Genomic DNA, 17,827 nt, shown 5'->3' with positions numbered 1-17,827 from the left:
TTTAAAACTTGCTGAACGTAAACAATGCACTATGAACAAAATCTACTTAAATTTTCATTCAATTGTACCCAACGGATAAAAAGTAAGAGCAAGTTCATAGTGAGGCAATTTTTTTTAGAGAAAAACGAACACAAATACAAACAGGATCTCAATGAAATTTGATGTTTCCTCTAAGAGATTCCATTTTTTTCAACTCTAAGCGTACATCTTTCGAGGATATGATGGCGAGCATCTTACAAATGCTAAACCCACCAACCCACGAGAAAGTGTACTTTGTATGCCGTGATCGGGATTCGATCTCATACCCGCTGGCTTAGAAGACTTGAAGGCTATCCTCTATGCCACGGGCTGAGGCAATTTCATCGGGGACACCCTTTAATCATCAAGTAATTCAACAAAAATCTGTTAAAGGCTTACTATTCAAATGAAACGAAGTGCAATTTGGTTTACGTGCTCCACGTGCCAAAAATCATGCGATTTGCGGCACCTTTTTTCGATATCAACTTAAGATAACGACAAACACAACACCTGCTCCTAAACAATCACTCCTCGAATAACTCATTCTATGATCATCCCTCTGCCTAATGACCTAGGTCATCTAAACGGGTCGACAAAAATAGAGCCAGAAGATAATATTATCGTCTTCTCGGTTGTGGAAGTGTGTCAGTTGTGTTTTTTCAAATCTTGAATGGTTTTGAAAAATCTTCAAATTTTTTAAATTTAAAAAACATAAACAAAATTACTTATTTTCCACCATATGAGATTTTACAATTTAAATAGTATTGATTCATTGCAATGAAACTTAACAATAATTCAATTCCAAAAATTCATACCTGGTTATAAAACAGACATGGTGATTGGTTACTATGTGATTAAAGCTTGTCTTTCTCAAACTTCCTTATCAGAGCGTCCTGAGGTATATGAATTGGCGATTTTCTGCTGTTTTGATTCACATTGTTATTCGCGAATTGGCGTGTGCAGCTGCCCGCGGAAAAGCTTCCAGAATGGCGGTGCTCCGTGTGTTGCAAAAATATCGGAACGAGTATCTCGCATCCATAGCAGGTTTGTTCGATTGGTTTTGAATAACGTTTACTAACCGGTGCTAAAAATCGTTGCAGCCACGCTTTCGCTCTTCATGGTTGTAACCACTACCGGATGGGCGTCTCCTGCATTGGCTAAGCTCACGGCCGAAGATTCTCCGATTCCGATCACTCCTACCCAAGGTTCCTGGTTCGTGGCTCTGGAATCGGTTGGAGCTTTCCTTGGACCCTTGTTGGCAGCTTATTGTGCCGATCGGATTGGTCGAAAATGGACCCTAATGGCAACTTTTGCTCCCGTTACGGTAGGCTGGATTCTCGTCGGAACGGGTGATAGTTTCGGATATCTGTACGCATCGCGGACACTGTTCGGACTGTCTTATGGAATTGCGTACTCAACGGTGTCGGTTTATCTCAACGAAGTTGCATCGGACTCAGTCCGTGGATCGATTGGGACTCTTAATTCCATTCTTGGCCGTCTAGGTCATTTGACAATTTATGGAGTTGGACCTTATCTGGAGTTCCGGACAATGGCATGGGTTTTCCTGGTTGCTCCCTTCGTATTTGTTGGTTGTTTCGTGTGGATGCCAGACACGCCCTACTTTCATCTAGGCAGAAACAATAACTCCAAGGCCGAATCAAGCCTCCGATGGTTGCGAAGAGAGAAGGAAGTTTCGAAAGAGCTGGCCGTTATGCAAGCTTCCTTGGACTTCTCCAAAAGTCAAACTGGATCATTCAGGGAACTATTTTCGGCTCCGTATCGAAAACAGATGAGCATCCTCATTATTTTGATTACAGCTGCGGAACTTTCGGGCATTTCAGTAGTGCGCAGCTATGCACAGAAGATATTCGAAAACATCGCGATCGACTTGAAGCCCGAAGAAATGTCGATTCTGTTGGGAGTTGTTCAGCTTTTGACAGCTCTAGTGCCAATGTTTTTGGTCGAACGAATGGGTCGTCGACCTTTGCTGCTCATTTCTACGGTGGGCACTTGCATCGGTACTCTTTTGTGCGCTCTCTACTTTGCCTTCGATGCAAATGGCGAATCCAAAGCTCTTGGATATGTTGCATTTATAGCATTCCTCCTAATTTTTATAACCTATGGCCTTGGGCTGTCCTCGATATCACTTTCCATTTTGGGTGAAATATTCCCCAAACACTTGAGAGCCTACTCAAATGCAACCTTCATCATGATGGGAGCCATTTTAACTTTTTCAGTTACCAGGTTATTCCAAGTGATGGTAGATTCAGTTGGGACTTATTTGCCCTTTGCAATGTACACCGTATGTCAAGCGATAAATACCGTTCTAATCTATTTTAATGTTTTGGAAACTAAGGGGAAATCATTTGGCGAGATACAACGGATGTTTGACGCCGCCAGGAAAGAAAAAAGTGAAAAAGGTGAAGTGAAAGGCGAGTGTTGAATTATTTTTGAGCTTGAAATGATTATAGTTACAAAATACAGAAAAACAAGAAGAAGACAACAGCACAACGACAATCTCATGATTTCATATTTTCCTAGCTATTTAATGTCATGATACCATTTTAGAATAAATAAATCTGATGATATACAAAATCTTGAAAATGTTGCGTTCATATGAAGAAATATAAGTTGTATAATCCGAAACAAAAGAAGAGGTTGTGAAATTTCAATACCTAACTCCATGCCAAAAATGCACTGAAAAGTGTACTGCACCAAAGATTATGTGATTGGAAAATCACTACTAGCATAAAGACTCAAGCTCCCCAGCAAAATTATGCATGACAACTACATTCAAGAGAAACAAGAAACGGTGATTATGGGATTTTCATCTTACTAGATAATTAATGCCAACATAAAAAAACCGATTTAATACACATAACAGTGGATTGTTGCTTTCTTTCAGCCTGTAAACTATATTTGGATACATATTACGCAAAATAATAAATAAATAATAGATTTATAAATTCTGAATAAGGATTGGAAAACCTGAACGCAGTAAATCCAAAATGAATTTAATAAATCGAGATTCAATTAAATGATTATTTTTTAACTATAGGATAAAAGTAATAAGAATTTTTTTTTCTTTACAAAAATAACATAACTTGCAGCTTTTTGGAGATTTTTAATGACTGGATTCTGTAATATCTTGTATGATTCCGTATCTATAACTTTAAAATCAGACTGAATTTACTCTTTTTGGAATCACAGCATATGATAATATTAGGAATTCAATTTAAAACAAATATCCAACCATATGTTTCAAATAATTCGACCTCTCAAATGAAGGAAAGGAAAATATTGAAAAAAATAACTTTGTAAAATAAGAACTCCTAGAGAAAAAAAATCTGCATCGAAGGGTACAGAGATCAATCAAATGAACTTAGATATCACAAATTTTGTCAATTTTAAAATGTCAGAATTTTTCATTTTGTAAATTTTGTCAATTTTATAATTTTTGTCATTTTTGTCATTTTTGTAATTTTTGTAATTTTGGTCATTTTTGTAATTTTTGTAATTTTTGTAATTTTTGTATTTTTTGTAATTTTTGTCATTTTTGTAATTTTTTTTAATTTTGTAATTTTTGTAATTTTTGTAATTTTTGTAATTTTTGTAATTTTTGTAATTTTTGTAATTTTTGTAATTTTTGTAATTTTTGTAATTTTTGTAATTTTTGTAATTTTTGTAATTTTTGTAATTTTTGTAATTTTTGTAATTTTTGTAATTTTTGTAATTTTTATCATTTTTGTCATTTTTGTCATTTTTGTCATTTTTGTCATTTTTGTCATTTTTGTCATTTTTGTCATTTTTGTCATTTTTGTCATTTTTGTCATTTTTGTCATTTTTGTCATTTTTGTCATTTTTGTCATTTTTGTCATTTTTGCCATTTTTGCCATTTTTGTCATTTTTGTCATTTTTGTCATTTTTGTCATTTTTGTCATTTTTGTCATTTTTGTCATTTTTGTCATTTTTGTCATTTTTGTCATTTTTGTCATTTTTGTCATTTTTGTCATTTTTGTCATTTTTGTCATTTTTGTCATTTTTGTCATTTTTGTCATTTTTGTCATTTTTGTCATTTTTGTCATTTTTGTCATTTTTGTCATTTTTGTCATTTTTGTCATTTTTGTCATTTTTGTCATTTTTGTCATTTTTGTCATTTTTGTCATTTTTGTCATTTTTTGTCATTTTTTGTCATTTTTGTCATTTTTGTCATTTTTGTCATTTTTGTCATTTTTGTCATTTTTGTCATTTTTGTCATTTTTGTCATTTTTGTCATTTTTGTCATTTTTGTCATTTTTGTCATTTTTGTCATTTTTGTCATTTTTGTCATTTTTGTCATTTTTGTCATTTTTGTCATTTTTGTCATTTTTGTCATTTTTGTCATTTTTGTCATTTTTGTCATTTTTGTCATTTTTGTCATTTTTGTCATTTTTGTCATTTTTGTCATTTTTGTCATTTTTGTCATTTTTGTCATTTTTGTCATTTTTGTCATTTTTGTCATTTTTGTCATTTTTGTCATTTTTGTCATTTTTGTCATTTTTGTCATTTTTGTCATTTTTGTCATTTTTGTCATTTTTGTCATTTTTGTCATTTTTGTCATTTTTGTCATTTTTGTCATTTTTGTCATTTTTGTCATTTTTGTCATTTTTGTCATTTTTGTCATTTTTGTCATTTTTGTCATTTTTGTCATTTTTGTCATTTTTGTCATTTTTGTCATTTTTGTCATTTTTGTCATTTTTGTCATTTTTGTCATTTTTGTCATTTTTGTCATTTTTGTCATTTTTGTCATTTTTGTCATTTTTGTCATTTTTGTCATTTTTGTCATTTTTGTCATTTTTGTCATTTTTGTCATTTTTGTCATTTTTGTCATTTTTGTCATTTTTGTCATTTTTGTCATTTTTGTCATTTTTGTCATTTTTGTCATTTTTGTCATTTTTGTCATTTTTGTCATTTTTGTCATTTTTGTCATTTTTGTCATTTTTGTCATTTTTGTCATTTTTGTCATTTTTGTCATTTTTGTCATTTTTGTCATTTTTGTCATTTTTGTCATTTTTGTCATTTTTGTCATTTTTGTCATTTTTGTCATTTTTGTCATTTTTGTCATTTTTGTCATTTTTGTCATTTTTGTCATTTTTGTCATTTTTGTCATTTTTGTCATTTTTGTCATTTTTGTCATTTTTGTCATTTTTGTCATTTTTGTCATTTTTGTCATTTTTGTCATTTTTGTCATTTTTGTCATTTTTGTCATTTTTGTCATTTTTGTCATTTTTGTCATTTTTGTCATTTTTGTCATTTTTGTCATTTTTGTCATTTTTGTCATTTTTGTCATTTTTGTCATTTTTGTCATTTTTGTCATTTTTGTCATTTTTGTCATTTTTGTCATTTTTGTCATTTTTGTCATTTTTGTCATTTTTGTCATTTTTGTCATTTTTGTCATTTTTGTCATTTTTGTCATTTTTGTCATTTTTGTCATTTTTGTCATTTTTGTCATTTTTGTCATTTTAGTCATTTTTGTCGTTTTTGTCATTTTTGTCATTTTTGTCATTTTTGTCATTTTTGTCATTTTTGTCATTTTTGTCATTTTTTGTCATTTTTGTCATTTTTGTCATTTTTGTCATTTTTGTCATTTTTGTCATTTTTGTCATTATTGTCATTTTTGTCATTTTTGTCTTTTTTGTCATTTTTGTCATTTTTGTCATGTTTGTCATTTTTGTCATTTTTGTCATTTTTGTCATTTTTGTTATTTTTGTCATTTTTGTCATTTTTGTCATTTTTGTCATTTTTGTCATTTTTGTCATTTTTGTCATTTTTGTCATTTTTGTCATTTTTGTCATTTTTGTCATTTTTGTCATTTTTGTCATTTTTGTCATTTTTGTCATTTTTGTCATTTTTGTCATTTTTGTCATTTTTGTCATTTTTGTCATTTTTGTCATTTTTGTCATTTTTGTCATTTTTGTCATTTTTGTCATTTTTGTCATTTTTGTCATTTTTGTCATTTTTGTCATTTTTGTCATTTTTGTCATTTTTGTCATTTTTGTCATTTTTGTCATTTTTGTCATTTTTGTCATTTTTGTCATTTTGGTCATTTTTGTCATTTTTGTCATTTTTGTCATTTTTGTCATTTTTGTCATTTTTGTCATTTTTGTCATTTTTGTCATTTTTGTCATTTTTGTCATTTTTGTCATTTTTGTCATTTTTGTCATTTTTGTCATTTTTGTCATTTTTGTCATTTTTGTCATTTTTGCCATTTTTGTCATTTTGGTCATTTTGGTCATTTTTGTCATTTTTGTCATTTTTGTCATTTTTGTCATTTTTGTCATTTTTGTCATTTTTGTCATTTTTGTCATTTTTGTCATTTTTGTCATTTTTGTCATTTTTGTCATTTTTGTCATTTTTGTCATTTTTGTCATTTTTGTCATTTTTGTCATTTTTGTCATTTTTGTCATTTTTGTCATTTTTGTCATTTTTGTCATTTTTGTCATTTTTGTCATTTTTGTCAATTTTGTCATTTTTGTCAATTTTGTCAATTTTGTCAATTTTGTCAATTTTGTCAATTTTGTCAATTTTGTCAATTTTGTCAATTTTGTCAATTTTGTCAATTTTGTCAATTTTGTCAATTTTGTCAATTTTGTCAATTTTGTCAATTTTGTCAAGTTTGTCAATTTTGTCAATTTTGTCAATTTTGTTTATTTTGTCAATTTTGTCAATTTTGTCAATTTTGTCAATTTGGTCAATTTTGTCAATTTCGTCAATTTTGTCAATTTTGTCAATTTTGTCAATTTTGTCAATTTTGTCAATTTTGTCAATTTTGTCAATTTTGTCAATTTTGTCAATTTTGTCAATTTTGTCAATTGTGTCAATTGTGTCAATTTTGTCAATTTTGTCAATTTTGTCAATTTTGTCAATTTTGTCAATTTTGTCAATTTTGTCAATTTTGTCAATTTTGTCAATTTTGTCAATTTTGTCAATTTTGTCAATTTTGTCAATTTTGTCAATTGTGTCAATTGTGTCAATTTTGTCAATTTTGTCAATTTTGTCAATTTTGTCAATTTTGTCGATTTTGTCAATTTTGTCAATTTTGTCAATTTTGTCAATTTTGTCAATTTTGTCAATTTTGTCAATTTTGTCAATTTTGTCAATTTTGTCAATTTTGTCAATTTTGTCAATTTTGTCAATTTTATCAATTTTGTCAATTTTGTCAATTTTGTCAATTTTGTCAATTTTGTCAATTTTGTCAATTTTGTCAATTTTGTCAATTTTGTCAATTTTGTCAATTGTGTCAATTGTGTCAATTTTGTCAATTTTGTCAATTTTGTCAATTTTGTCAATTTTGTCAATTATGTCAATTTTGTCATTTTTGTCAATTTTGTCAATTTTGTCAATTTTGTCAATTTTGTCAATTTTGTCAATTTTGCCAATTTTGTCAATTTTGTCAATTTTGTCAATTTTGTCAATTTTGTCAATTTTGTCAATTTTGTCAATTTTGTCAATTTTGTCAATTTTGTCAATTTTGTCAATTTTGTCAATTTTGTCAATTTTGTCAATTTTGTCAATTTTGTCAATTTTGTCAATTTTGTCAATTTTGTCAATTTTGTCAATTTTGTCAATTTTGTCAATTTTGTCAATTTTGTCAATTTTGTCAATTTTGTCAATTTTGTCAATTTTGTCAATTTTGTCAATTTCGTTTATTTTGTCTATTTTGTCAATTTTGTCAATTTTGTCAATTTTGTCAATTTTGTCAATTTTGTCAATTTTTTCAATTTTGTCAATTTTGTCAATTTTGTCAATTTTGTCAATTTTGTCAATTTTGTCAATTTTGTCAATTTTGTTAATTTTGTCAATTTTGTCAATTTTGTCAATTTTGTCAATTTTGTCAATTTTGTCAATTTTGTCAATTTTGTCAATTTTGTCAATTTTGTCAATTTTGTCAATTTTGTCAATTTTGTTTATTTTGTCATATTGGTCAATTTTGTCAATTTTGTCAATGTTGTCAATTTTGTCAATTTTGTCAATTTTGTCAATTTTGTCAATTTTGTCAATTTTGTCAATTTTGTCAATTTTGTCAATTTTGTCAATTTTGTCAATTTTGTCAATTTTGTCAATTTTGTCAATTTTGTCAATTTTGTCAATTTTGTCAATTTTGTCAATTTTGTCAATTTTGTCAATTTTGTCAGTTTTGTCAATTTTGTCAATTTTGTCAATTTTGTTAATTTTGTCAATTTTGTCAATTTTGTCAATTTTGTCAATTTTGTCAATTTTGTCAATTTTGTCAATTTTGTCAATTTTGTCAATTTTGTCAATTTTGTCAATTTTGTCAATTTTGTCAATTTTGTCAATTTTGTCAATTTTGTCAATTCTGTCAATTTTGTCAATTTTGTCAATTTTGTCAATTTTGTCAATTTTGTCAATTTTGTCAATTTTGTCAATTTTGTCAATTTTGTCAATTTTGTCAATTTTGTCAATTTTGTCAATTTTGTCAAGTTTGTCAATTTTGTCAATTTTGTTAATTTTGTCAATTTTGTCAATTTTGTCAATTTTGTCAATTTTGTCAATTTTGTCAATTTTGTCAATTTTGTCAATTTTGTCAATTTTGTCAATTTTGTCAATTTTGTCAATTTTGTCAATTTTGTCAATTTTGTCAATTTTGTCAATTTTGTCAATTTTGTCAAGTTTGTCAATTTTGTCAATTTTGTCAATTTTGTCAATTTTGTCAATTTTGTCAATTTTGTCAATTTTGTCAATTTTGTCAATTTTGTCAATTTTGTCAAGTTTGTCAATTTTGTCAATTTTGTCAATTTTGTTTATTTTGTCAATATTGTCAATTTTGTCAATTTTGTCAATTTGGTCAATTTTGTCAATTTTGTCAATTTTGTCAATTTTGTCAATTTTGTCAATTTTGTCAATTTTGTCAATTTTGTCAATTTTTTCAATTTTGTCAATTTTGTCAATTTTGTCAATTTTGTCAATTTTGTCTATTTCGTGTATTTTTTCTATTTTGTCAGTTTTAAAAAAAAATTATAGTGATGGAAAAGTTTTCAAAATAGTTCAGATTTTTATAGATTCATTCAAGTGTCGTATTTCATTTTTTTTTAATGTTTTTCTGAAATATCTGCTTTTTTGTGAGAACTATTTTTTCGCACACTTTCGTAAATTTCTTAAAACATCTATTTTTTCCTTCAGCTTGTCTTACAAGCAGTTTCTCATAACAAAATATTTCTCAATAACTAATAAAAAAAATGCCATTATTCCCTTTTAATTATATACATACTAGCTGATCCCATACGAACTCCGTTTCGCTTTCAACTTGGAATACGTCATGAACAGTTTGCCATGCATTTTCCAGATGCACTTCCGAAATTATTGTTTAGTTATTATTGCAAAAATATTGGACGTTCACTTTTCTGTCGCCTGCTACTAAATTTGAAATCAGAAATCAATTGAACGTGCCAAAAAACTCCCGTGTATGAATTTCGATTCGACAGTTTCATAACAACGCAAATATTGCCAAAAAGTTAAGCCTCTTTCGGTGGCCTCTCATACAATCTTTGATATTGAAATCAATTTCCTTTCCTCAAAACTCCCGTGAGCAAATTTTCAAAGCAATCTATTGAATAGTAACGTAAATATAGCTCAAAGCAGTAAAAAAATAATTGACGACTTCTGTCGTAGACCCCTGGCAAAACATCTAACATCTATAATCGATTTTCCGTCCCTGAAAACTTCCCAGTGCCAATTTTCATCCCAATCCGATGTATGGTAACGACGATATTGCAAAAATATTGAAACGTTAATATGTACACCCACCTTTTACCGGCCCCTTACACTGAATTCAATACCTGAAATCGATTGCCCGTCCCTCAAAACTCTCGTGTACAAATTTTCATCCCAATCCTTCATCCTTTCATGAAAAACAATTTCTACAACCATCATTTCTTAGGAAGCTTGAATAGATTTGGCCTAATAGTTATTCCAAAAGAATAAACCGCTTTTTAATCTTTTCCATCCCCTATCTAATGAAAATATCTGTTCAAGGTTATCCCATTTTTCAATATGGATGATCTCCCTTTAAAATGGTATATTTAAGTTTCATTTACTTAGAAATTTCTTAAAAAACCTCCGAACTTTGTTGAAGCATGTTGAAATCTCACTTTGCATGTTTTCAATTTCAATTTCGCACTGTTTTATTATTAGTTTATCTTAAATGTTGAAAGTTCTACTAATAGCTTTTTGAAGTTATCAAAAACAAATCATCTAGAAAACACCATTTTTATATTATGAAAGAGGTTTTTTTTAGTTCTATTATTTTTTCATGGACACTAACATCCCATTAATAGATGGTAGGATCGGCAACATTGGGCATCAATGATAACTCAAAAGTTAGAAATTGGTCAGTGAAATCGAATTGTACAAAACTCAAAACCTCAAATTTTATTATCTTATCAATTTATTCCCATTAAAATTCCAATTGAAGCGTTTAAATCGCCGCCTTGAACTTATAACTCTAAATCTAAAAAATTTTTCATTCTCTATGAGGAATTCCAAAAATATAAAAATACCTACCTACCTACCTAAGGGTCCAGCGCCGATTGACCGGCGCATAGGGCTGAGATAAAAGATCTCCACTGCTGGCGATCCGGAGCCATCGTCTTCACTTGCTGCCAGCCAAGGTTCTCGTCAACTGTGCGGATTTCAGCGGCTAGACTTCGCCGCCATGAGCTTTTGGGCCTGCCTCTTCTTCGATGCCCATCTGGATTCCAGTCAAGCGCCTCTCTGCAAATCTCGTTTTCATCTCTTCGCAGCGTGTGCCCAATCCATCTCCACTTACGTTCCCGAATCTCGATTTCTAGCGCCTTTTGATGACACCGGCGATGAAGTTCAACGTTTGAGATCCAGTTGCCAGGCCACCAAGCGCGGATGATGTTCCGCAGGCAGCGATTCACAAAAACTTGCAGTTTTCGCGTCGTCACCGCATATGTGCACCAAGTTTCACACCCGTACAGCAATACGGATTTGACGTTTGAGTTGAAGATTCGGATCTTAGTTCGTAGAGAGATCTGGCGTGACCGCCAGATGTTTCGGAGACTCGCAAACGCAAATCGGGCTTTTCTGATCCGGGTTTCGATGTCCTTCTTGGTACCACCATCAGGCGTAATCTGGCTACCAAGATACTGGAAGCACTCCACTGTCTCAACCTGTTGTCCAGCTACCACGAAATTGGAACGATTTTCTGTATTGATTTCCATCGACTTGGTCTTTCCGACATTGATTTTGAGACCTGCTGCCTTGGAGCTTTCGGTGAGGTCGTCGAGTTTGCTCTGCATGTCTTGTTGTGTTTGGGCGAGCAAAACAATATCGTCTGCCAGGTCAAGGTCGTTCAGTTGCTCCATGGTTGAAGCATTCCACGGTAATCCTCGGTTTGGTCTACAGTCAATCGATCCAGTCAAGATCTCATCCATTACGATAAGAAAAAGCAGCGGTGACAAAATACATCCTTGTTTCACTCCAGCAGTTACCGGGATTGGTTCGGACAAGACACCGTCGTGCAAGACCTTGCACGAAAATGCCTCGTACTGTGCTTCGATGAGATGGACTAGTTTCTCTGGGACCCCTCGTCGTCTAAGAGCAGCCCAGATGTTTTCGTGGTTCAGTCGGTCAAATGCTTTTTCGAAATCAACGAACACCAGCAGAAGAGAGTCCTGGAATTCGTTGATTTGTTCCAGTATTATTCGTAGCGTTGTGATGTGGTCCACACATGATCGTCCGGATCGGAATCCAGCTTGTTGCCGTCGGAGTGTAGCGTCGATTTTCTCCTGGATCCTGTTCAGGATCACTTTGCAGAGTACTTTGAGGGTTGTACAGATCAAAGTTATGCCACGCCAGTTACCACACTCTGTTAGGTCTCCTTTCTTTGGGACCTTTACGAGGATACCCTGCATCCAGTCGGCCGGGAATGTTGCAGGGTCCCAGATGTCAGCGAAAAGACGGTGCAACATTTGTGCTGACAAGGCAGGGTCGGCTTTGAGCATTTCAGCAGGAATGCAATCGATTCCAGGCGCTTTGTTGGATTTCATGTTTTTGATTACCGCTTCTATTTCAGCCAGCGAGGGCGCTTCCGAGTTGACGCCATTTATGCGACTTACTGTGGGCGCCTCGAGCTGCGGGTTCTGTTGGCCATTGCTATTTGTAACTCGGAAAAGTTGTTCAAAATGCTCAGTCCAACGCTTGAGCTGATCTGTTCGATCTGTCAGCAGCTGACCTGCTCGGTCTTTCAGCGGCATTCTTGCATTAGTCCTTGCACCACTAAGGCGGCGAGAAATATCATATAATAATCGGATATCTCCAATGGCGGCGGCTCTTTCTCCCTCTTCGGCTAGGGAGTTTGTCCAGGCTCTCTTGTCTCGTCTACAAGCTCGTTTAACTGCCTTTTCCAGCTCCGCATATCGTAAGCGGGTGGCTGCTTTGGCTGACCCGGTACATGCCTGCTCAATTCCGACTTTCGCCTTTCTCCGATCATCGATCATCCTCCAGGTTTCATCCGACATCCATTCACTTCTTCTTCCACGAACTTTACCGAGAGTACCATGGCTCGTCGTGATAAAGGCATTCTTGATTCCACACCACTGTTCTTCGACTGTTCCGTCTGTCGGCAACTCCAAGGCTCGGGATTCTAGCTGTTCAACGTATGCCCTTTTCACCTCTGGATTCTCCAACCGGCGGACGTCGTATCGACACCCGACTTTCTCCTCGCGCCGTTGGACACGCGCAACTCTCAGTCGTATCTCGCCAAGGACGAGGCGATGGTCAGATGCAATGTCTGCGCTTCGTTTGTTGCGGACATCAAGAAGGCTCCTTCTCCATTTTCGACTGATGCAGATGTGGTCAATTTGATTTTCTGTTCGGCCATCTCGGGATACCCAAGTGACCTTATGTGCTGGTCGATGGGGGAAGAGCGATCCACCGATCACCATGTTGTTGTTGCCACAAAATTCTACAAACAGCTCTCCGTTTTCGCTCATCTGTCCTAGGCCATGGCGCCCCATGATGCGCTCAAAGTCCTGATTATCGGAGCCAATCTTTGCGTTGAAGTCGCCTAAGTGGATTTGAATGTCACCCTTCGGAATTCTCTCAACCACGCTGTTCAATTGACTGTAAAACTGCTCTTTCTCCTGCAAATCGGCAACGTCAGTTGGCGCATAACACTGGACCATTGTAAGGTTTCTTACCCGTGTTCTGAATCTGGCTACGATTATTCTTTCGTTTATCGGTTCCCATCTTATGAGGGCCGCATGGGCCTGCGGGCTTAACAGGAAACCAACTCCTCGTTCCCGAGTAGCATGTTCTCCTCGTATGCCAGAGTAAAGCAGTACTTGCCCGGACTGTGTCTTGTGTTCTCCAGTGTTAGGCCAACGGACTTCGCTCAGTCCCAATATCTCTAGCTTGAGGCGGCTAGCTTCTCTAGCAAGTTGAGCCAGCTTTCCTGGCTGGGCAAGGGTCAAAACATTCCAAGTTCCAATTCTAGTCCGTGTTTTCATGCTAAAAGTCGTTGCCAAAGTTCCAATTCGGTTATTTCTTCTCTCAGTTTCTGTAACAATACAAGATATCAGGAGCAGTAGGTTGTTAGCCTAAAGTCCCTATCCCGCGATGGGGCTGCCATCTTGGACTTAGCTGGCGGGAGCCGCATTTCATAAATTCAGCCGCTCGCTGCGAGTCAGACGCTGCTTGAGCCGCCCCTGACCTGGAGAACAGACGCTCGGTTGTTGTTGCACGCCGCCCCTGACCTGGGGAACAGACGCATGCGGCCACCTTCTCAGTCTGCATGCGACCAAAGCATCCACCGGGGTTGGGTACCCGATCTCCGCTTAGGTTACTCGCACCCCAGCCGGCACCGCGGGGAGGTAGAGATAGGAGTTGTGAATAAGAGGTGATATGACCACTATGGGGTCTCGAGTTGCACATTATCCACCGTTTACCAGCCATAAAATATAAATATAAAAATGGTTGACCCTCAAAGCCTCCCAGCGGCGGTAAAGAGCACTTTGAAAGCAACTACTATTCTAGACAATATATTCCTAACAGGCTATTTTTTTCAATCAAAATGTAGGCTTATTATTGTTGTATCCAAATATCTCGTTCCGGTAGCACGTGCTTTGAATAGTAGAAGGTACAAAATTTTTAATGCTCAGCAAGCTTTGATTTGCTATCCAGTACATGTGAGCTCTGGATGGTTGTTTCTAATAGCCTGCCCATGGTGATGGTGAAAATAATCCCGCCAACGAAACGAACGGAAACGAAAGTGGGTTCACAAAATAGGTGCCATGACTTTTGGTTCGGGGGAATAAAACCGTTGTTGTATGGACGACCGCCTTCAAAAGGGGTCATCCGAAAATCTAAAAACATTTTTCATCATTCCTGGTCCTAATGAGCACCCATGCCAAATTTAGCTCTCTAGCTCTTAAGGCAGCTGAGCCTATTGAAGACAAACATACAAACGAACAAACGGAAATTACTTTTTATATATATATAGATTCAAAAAAGCTTCCAAAATGCTTTAACTGCTGGAGGGCTTTGTGGCGTTTATGTTTGGTTATTATCTTCCATAGGCTTCTGCGAGCGAAAGTTCGGTTCAAGGCGGGTAAAGCTAGGTGTGTTCTTATACCAATGCACGGAATCGTCCATCTTGTGACAGGCAATCGTAATCGTAGGCATGGTAGGCGAACAATTCGCTGTCAAAAAGCGCACCGTCTCCACCCCCCACCAATGAGAAACTTTTGGTACCCCTTGCCTACTTTTCCTCAGTATGCACCCACCCTACTGGAGGCACTCTGGTTCGGATTCCCAACCAAGGTTGCCGAAAAACTTATGTGTTTTTTGCGAAAACAAATTCTGACTATCGGTGATTTAACCCAAAAATTTTGTGATGAAAAAAGCATACAATTATTTGAAAAATTATGAAATATAAAGTCAATTTTACATTTTACTTGAGAAAAATCAATAATCATTACCAATCTGATCATGTTTTCCCGAAACAAAGTTAAAGGTCCAAAATTCCTGTTGTCCAAAAAATTATAATTAAAGAAATTCGAATAAAATCTGTAAAATGTGTGAATATTTCCGAAATTCTGTGTTCTGTGATAAAATTTGTCTACAATTCAGTGAAATTAAAGATTTTTCTGTGATTTCGGCAAGTTTGCTCCCGTCATCGTCTTCGCTAGAACTATTTGTTTGTTTTTGTATAGATTGAAGAGAAAAAATTTCCATTTTTTTAACATAAAAATAATTTTAATTGTGCTGTCCAGTTTCACAAAAACGTCGAGAACAAAACCTACAAAAATTCACACTAATCCACACAAGTACACAGACATCGTCAGAACTCGTCGAGTTGATTTGATAGGTACCTATAAAGGTATATCTAAGACCCATTAATTATGATCTCCTTAATTGACCGATAACTATACCTTTATGTAAGAAAGACAAAAAATCGTCTGACAATGAATTGAACTCAAGTCTTCTGATTGCCTCTTCGGCACCAAACTAATAGGCTAAATCATCAGATTGAAACAAGTCAAACTGTAGCTCTATAATTCAGTTGACTTCATTGAGTTAAATTCGCTGCTAGATTCTACTGTAGAAAATGACCATCGTGCCCCGAATGATGCTCTGTTCGCCTCGAGTCAACAAGTTAAAGTAAAAACGCCTTTTAAAATTGATTGCCGTTCTTACTATGCCCCGTGTGCTCGATACACCCTTATCTCCTCTACATATGTACATAGATATGGATGGATCTTTCAAAGAAACGTAACGCTTCACTTAGGATCTTTTATGAATAAACTTCAATGTGGATAGTCAGCTTGTAAATATTTACATTTATATTATTTTATCAGAATAATTTGCTAGAATAATTGGGACGTGCGTTTTAATAAACTTTTCATCATGATGATGGTGTAAATAACAAAATTGTCAATATTTAGGTAGGGTTTTTTCTTCGAAGATTATTATCAACTGTCTACTCTGGTAAAACGCCCTTAATCCTCCAACACTACTGGTTTGTTGTCTTTCAAGCTTAAGCCAAATTTACGATATGCAATCGTGTACGCTGTTATTTTGGTGTTTACCGTTTGTGTTTTGCTACTTTCTCATCAGCATTTGCTGTATCTCGTCCAACGATTTACCTTTCGTCTCCGGAACATAAAAGTAAATTAACGCCACTCCGATGGCTTCACTCAAACAAAACAACGAGAACGGCAGATAAGAGCCCACGTTATCAGTCATAGTTTGAAATAGCTTGAGAACTGCAAACGAGAGAACGGCCGACATCATAACAAACGTGGCAGTCGCAAATGCTCGTATATTTTTGGGAAACAGCTCGCTAAGCAAAGATAAGGTGGCTGATGCCAGCCCGATGCCGTTGAAGATTATAATGAGGATCAAAGCTGCGAAGGCTATCCATCCTAGGCCAGCTGAGTTTTTCGCTTCATCTAGTGCGAAATACGCTGTGCAACACAGAAGACCAATGCACGTTCCGGAAGCTGATATGAGAAGTAGAGGCCTACGTCCGATTCGATCTACCAAAAATATGGGGATGATCACCGAAGCAAATTGAACCACTCCCAGGACGATCGACATTTCTTCGGGTCTTATATCGATGGAAATTTTCTCAAATATCAACTGAGCGTAGCCACGGATTGCATTTATTCCTGACAACTCGACAACCATCGTCAGTATTATTGTGATCCGTAAATGGCTGCGATATTTCGAAGAAAACAGATCTGACCAGCTGCCACTCTCTTGATTGGAGCGCTCCACCGATGCTTTCATTTCAGCAAACTCTTCGGAAACATCTATGGATCTTCTGAACCAATGCAGACTTTTCTTCGCTTCTGATAATCTATTCTTCCCTATCAGATAGTAAGGTGTTTCAGGCATCCAAAGAAAGCATAATCCAAACAGTAGAGGTAAAACCATGAATATCCAAGCAAGAGTTCGAAACTCCACGTAGGGTCCAATGCCAAAGATAGCCAGATGCCCTAGTTTTCCTTGAAGGGCCATCAATACTCCGAAAGAGCCTCGAATCGGTGTCGATGCTATCTCACCCAGATATATCGGAACGGCTCCGTAGACAGTGGCATAAGCCAGACCCATCAAGAATCTGGCAACGTACAGATACAGCACAGAATCGGCCAATCCAATCAGCAACCAGGCCACAACTATCGGCAGACAAGTACTGAACAGTGTCCATTTCCGTCCAAACCTATCGACACAGATTCCAGTTACCAGTGGTCCAAAAAGTGCTCCAATCGGCGTTATCGAGGCAATCCAAGAACTTTCCTCCGAAGTTATTGCAATCGGCGAATCCGGAGCCATCAGTTTGGGAAGCGCTGGAGACGTCCAACCTCCAGCTGCCCACACCATTGTCAATGAGATTGTAGCTAGAAATATTAAAATGAAAATTATTGCAGGAACGTTCTAAAATAAAAACATATAAATTTAAACCTGCTAGAGCAGCGAGGTACTCATTTTGGTAGCGATTCCAAAACTGTAGCACTGATCCCATAGCTCCGGATTGACGACAATCGGAATCATAATGATTGACAACAGATGCCGATGCCAATGATGAACCCGATCAACCGAATTATTGACACTATCGAAGGTAATAAAGATAGCTGTCATAAAATTTTACATCGATACTTGGAGATATGTAGTTGGATAAGGTTGGGGCAAGGTGTGAAACATATGGGATCTCATCTGTTTTGTCCAACTTTTTGGATGCATTGAGCTTTGACTATGTATGTAGGTCACCAAACAGACCAAA

The 17,827-nt window shown here is 35.2% G+C and overlaps 1 protein-coding gene and 1 pseudogene across 1 annotated transcript; one reads left to right on the top strand and one right to left on the bottom strand.

Annotated features, from left to right (window-relative positions):
• The first annotated feature begins 927 nt into the window (after nucleotides 1–927).
• LOC129747334 (facilitated trehalose transporter Tret1-like) lies at nucleotides 928–2,567 on the top strand. The gene is made up of 2 exons (XM_055741489.1): nucleotides 928–1,062; nucleotides 1,119–2,567. The coding sequence occupies exons 1-2, from the start codon at nucleotides 1,005–1,007 to the stop codon at nucleotides 2,459–2,461; spliced, it is 1,401 nt and encodes a 466-aa protein (XP_055597464.1). The 5' UTR covers nucleotides 928–1,004; the 3' UTR covers nucleotides 2,462–2,567.
• A 13,522-nt stretch (nucleotides 2,568–16,089) lies between these two features.
• LOC129741621 (facilitated trehalose transporter Tret1-like) lies at nucleotides 16,090–17,598 on the bottom strand (annotated as a pseudogene).
• Between the last annotated feature and the right edge of the window lie 229 nt (nucleotides 17,599–17,827).

The sequence above is a fragment of the Uranotaenia lowii genome, chromosome 2 (genome assembly GCF_029784155.1).
Source record: "Uranotaenia lowii strain MFRU-FL chromosome 2, ASM2978415v1, whole genome shotgun sequence".
NCBI classification, from domain to species: Eukaryota; Metazoa; Arthropoda; class Insecta; order Diptera; family Culicidae; genus Uranotaenia; species Uranotaenia lowii.
This window is presented reverse-complemented; position numbering and strand designations above follow the sequence as displayed.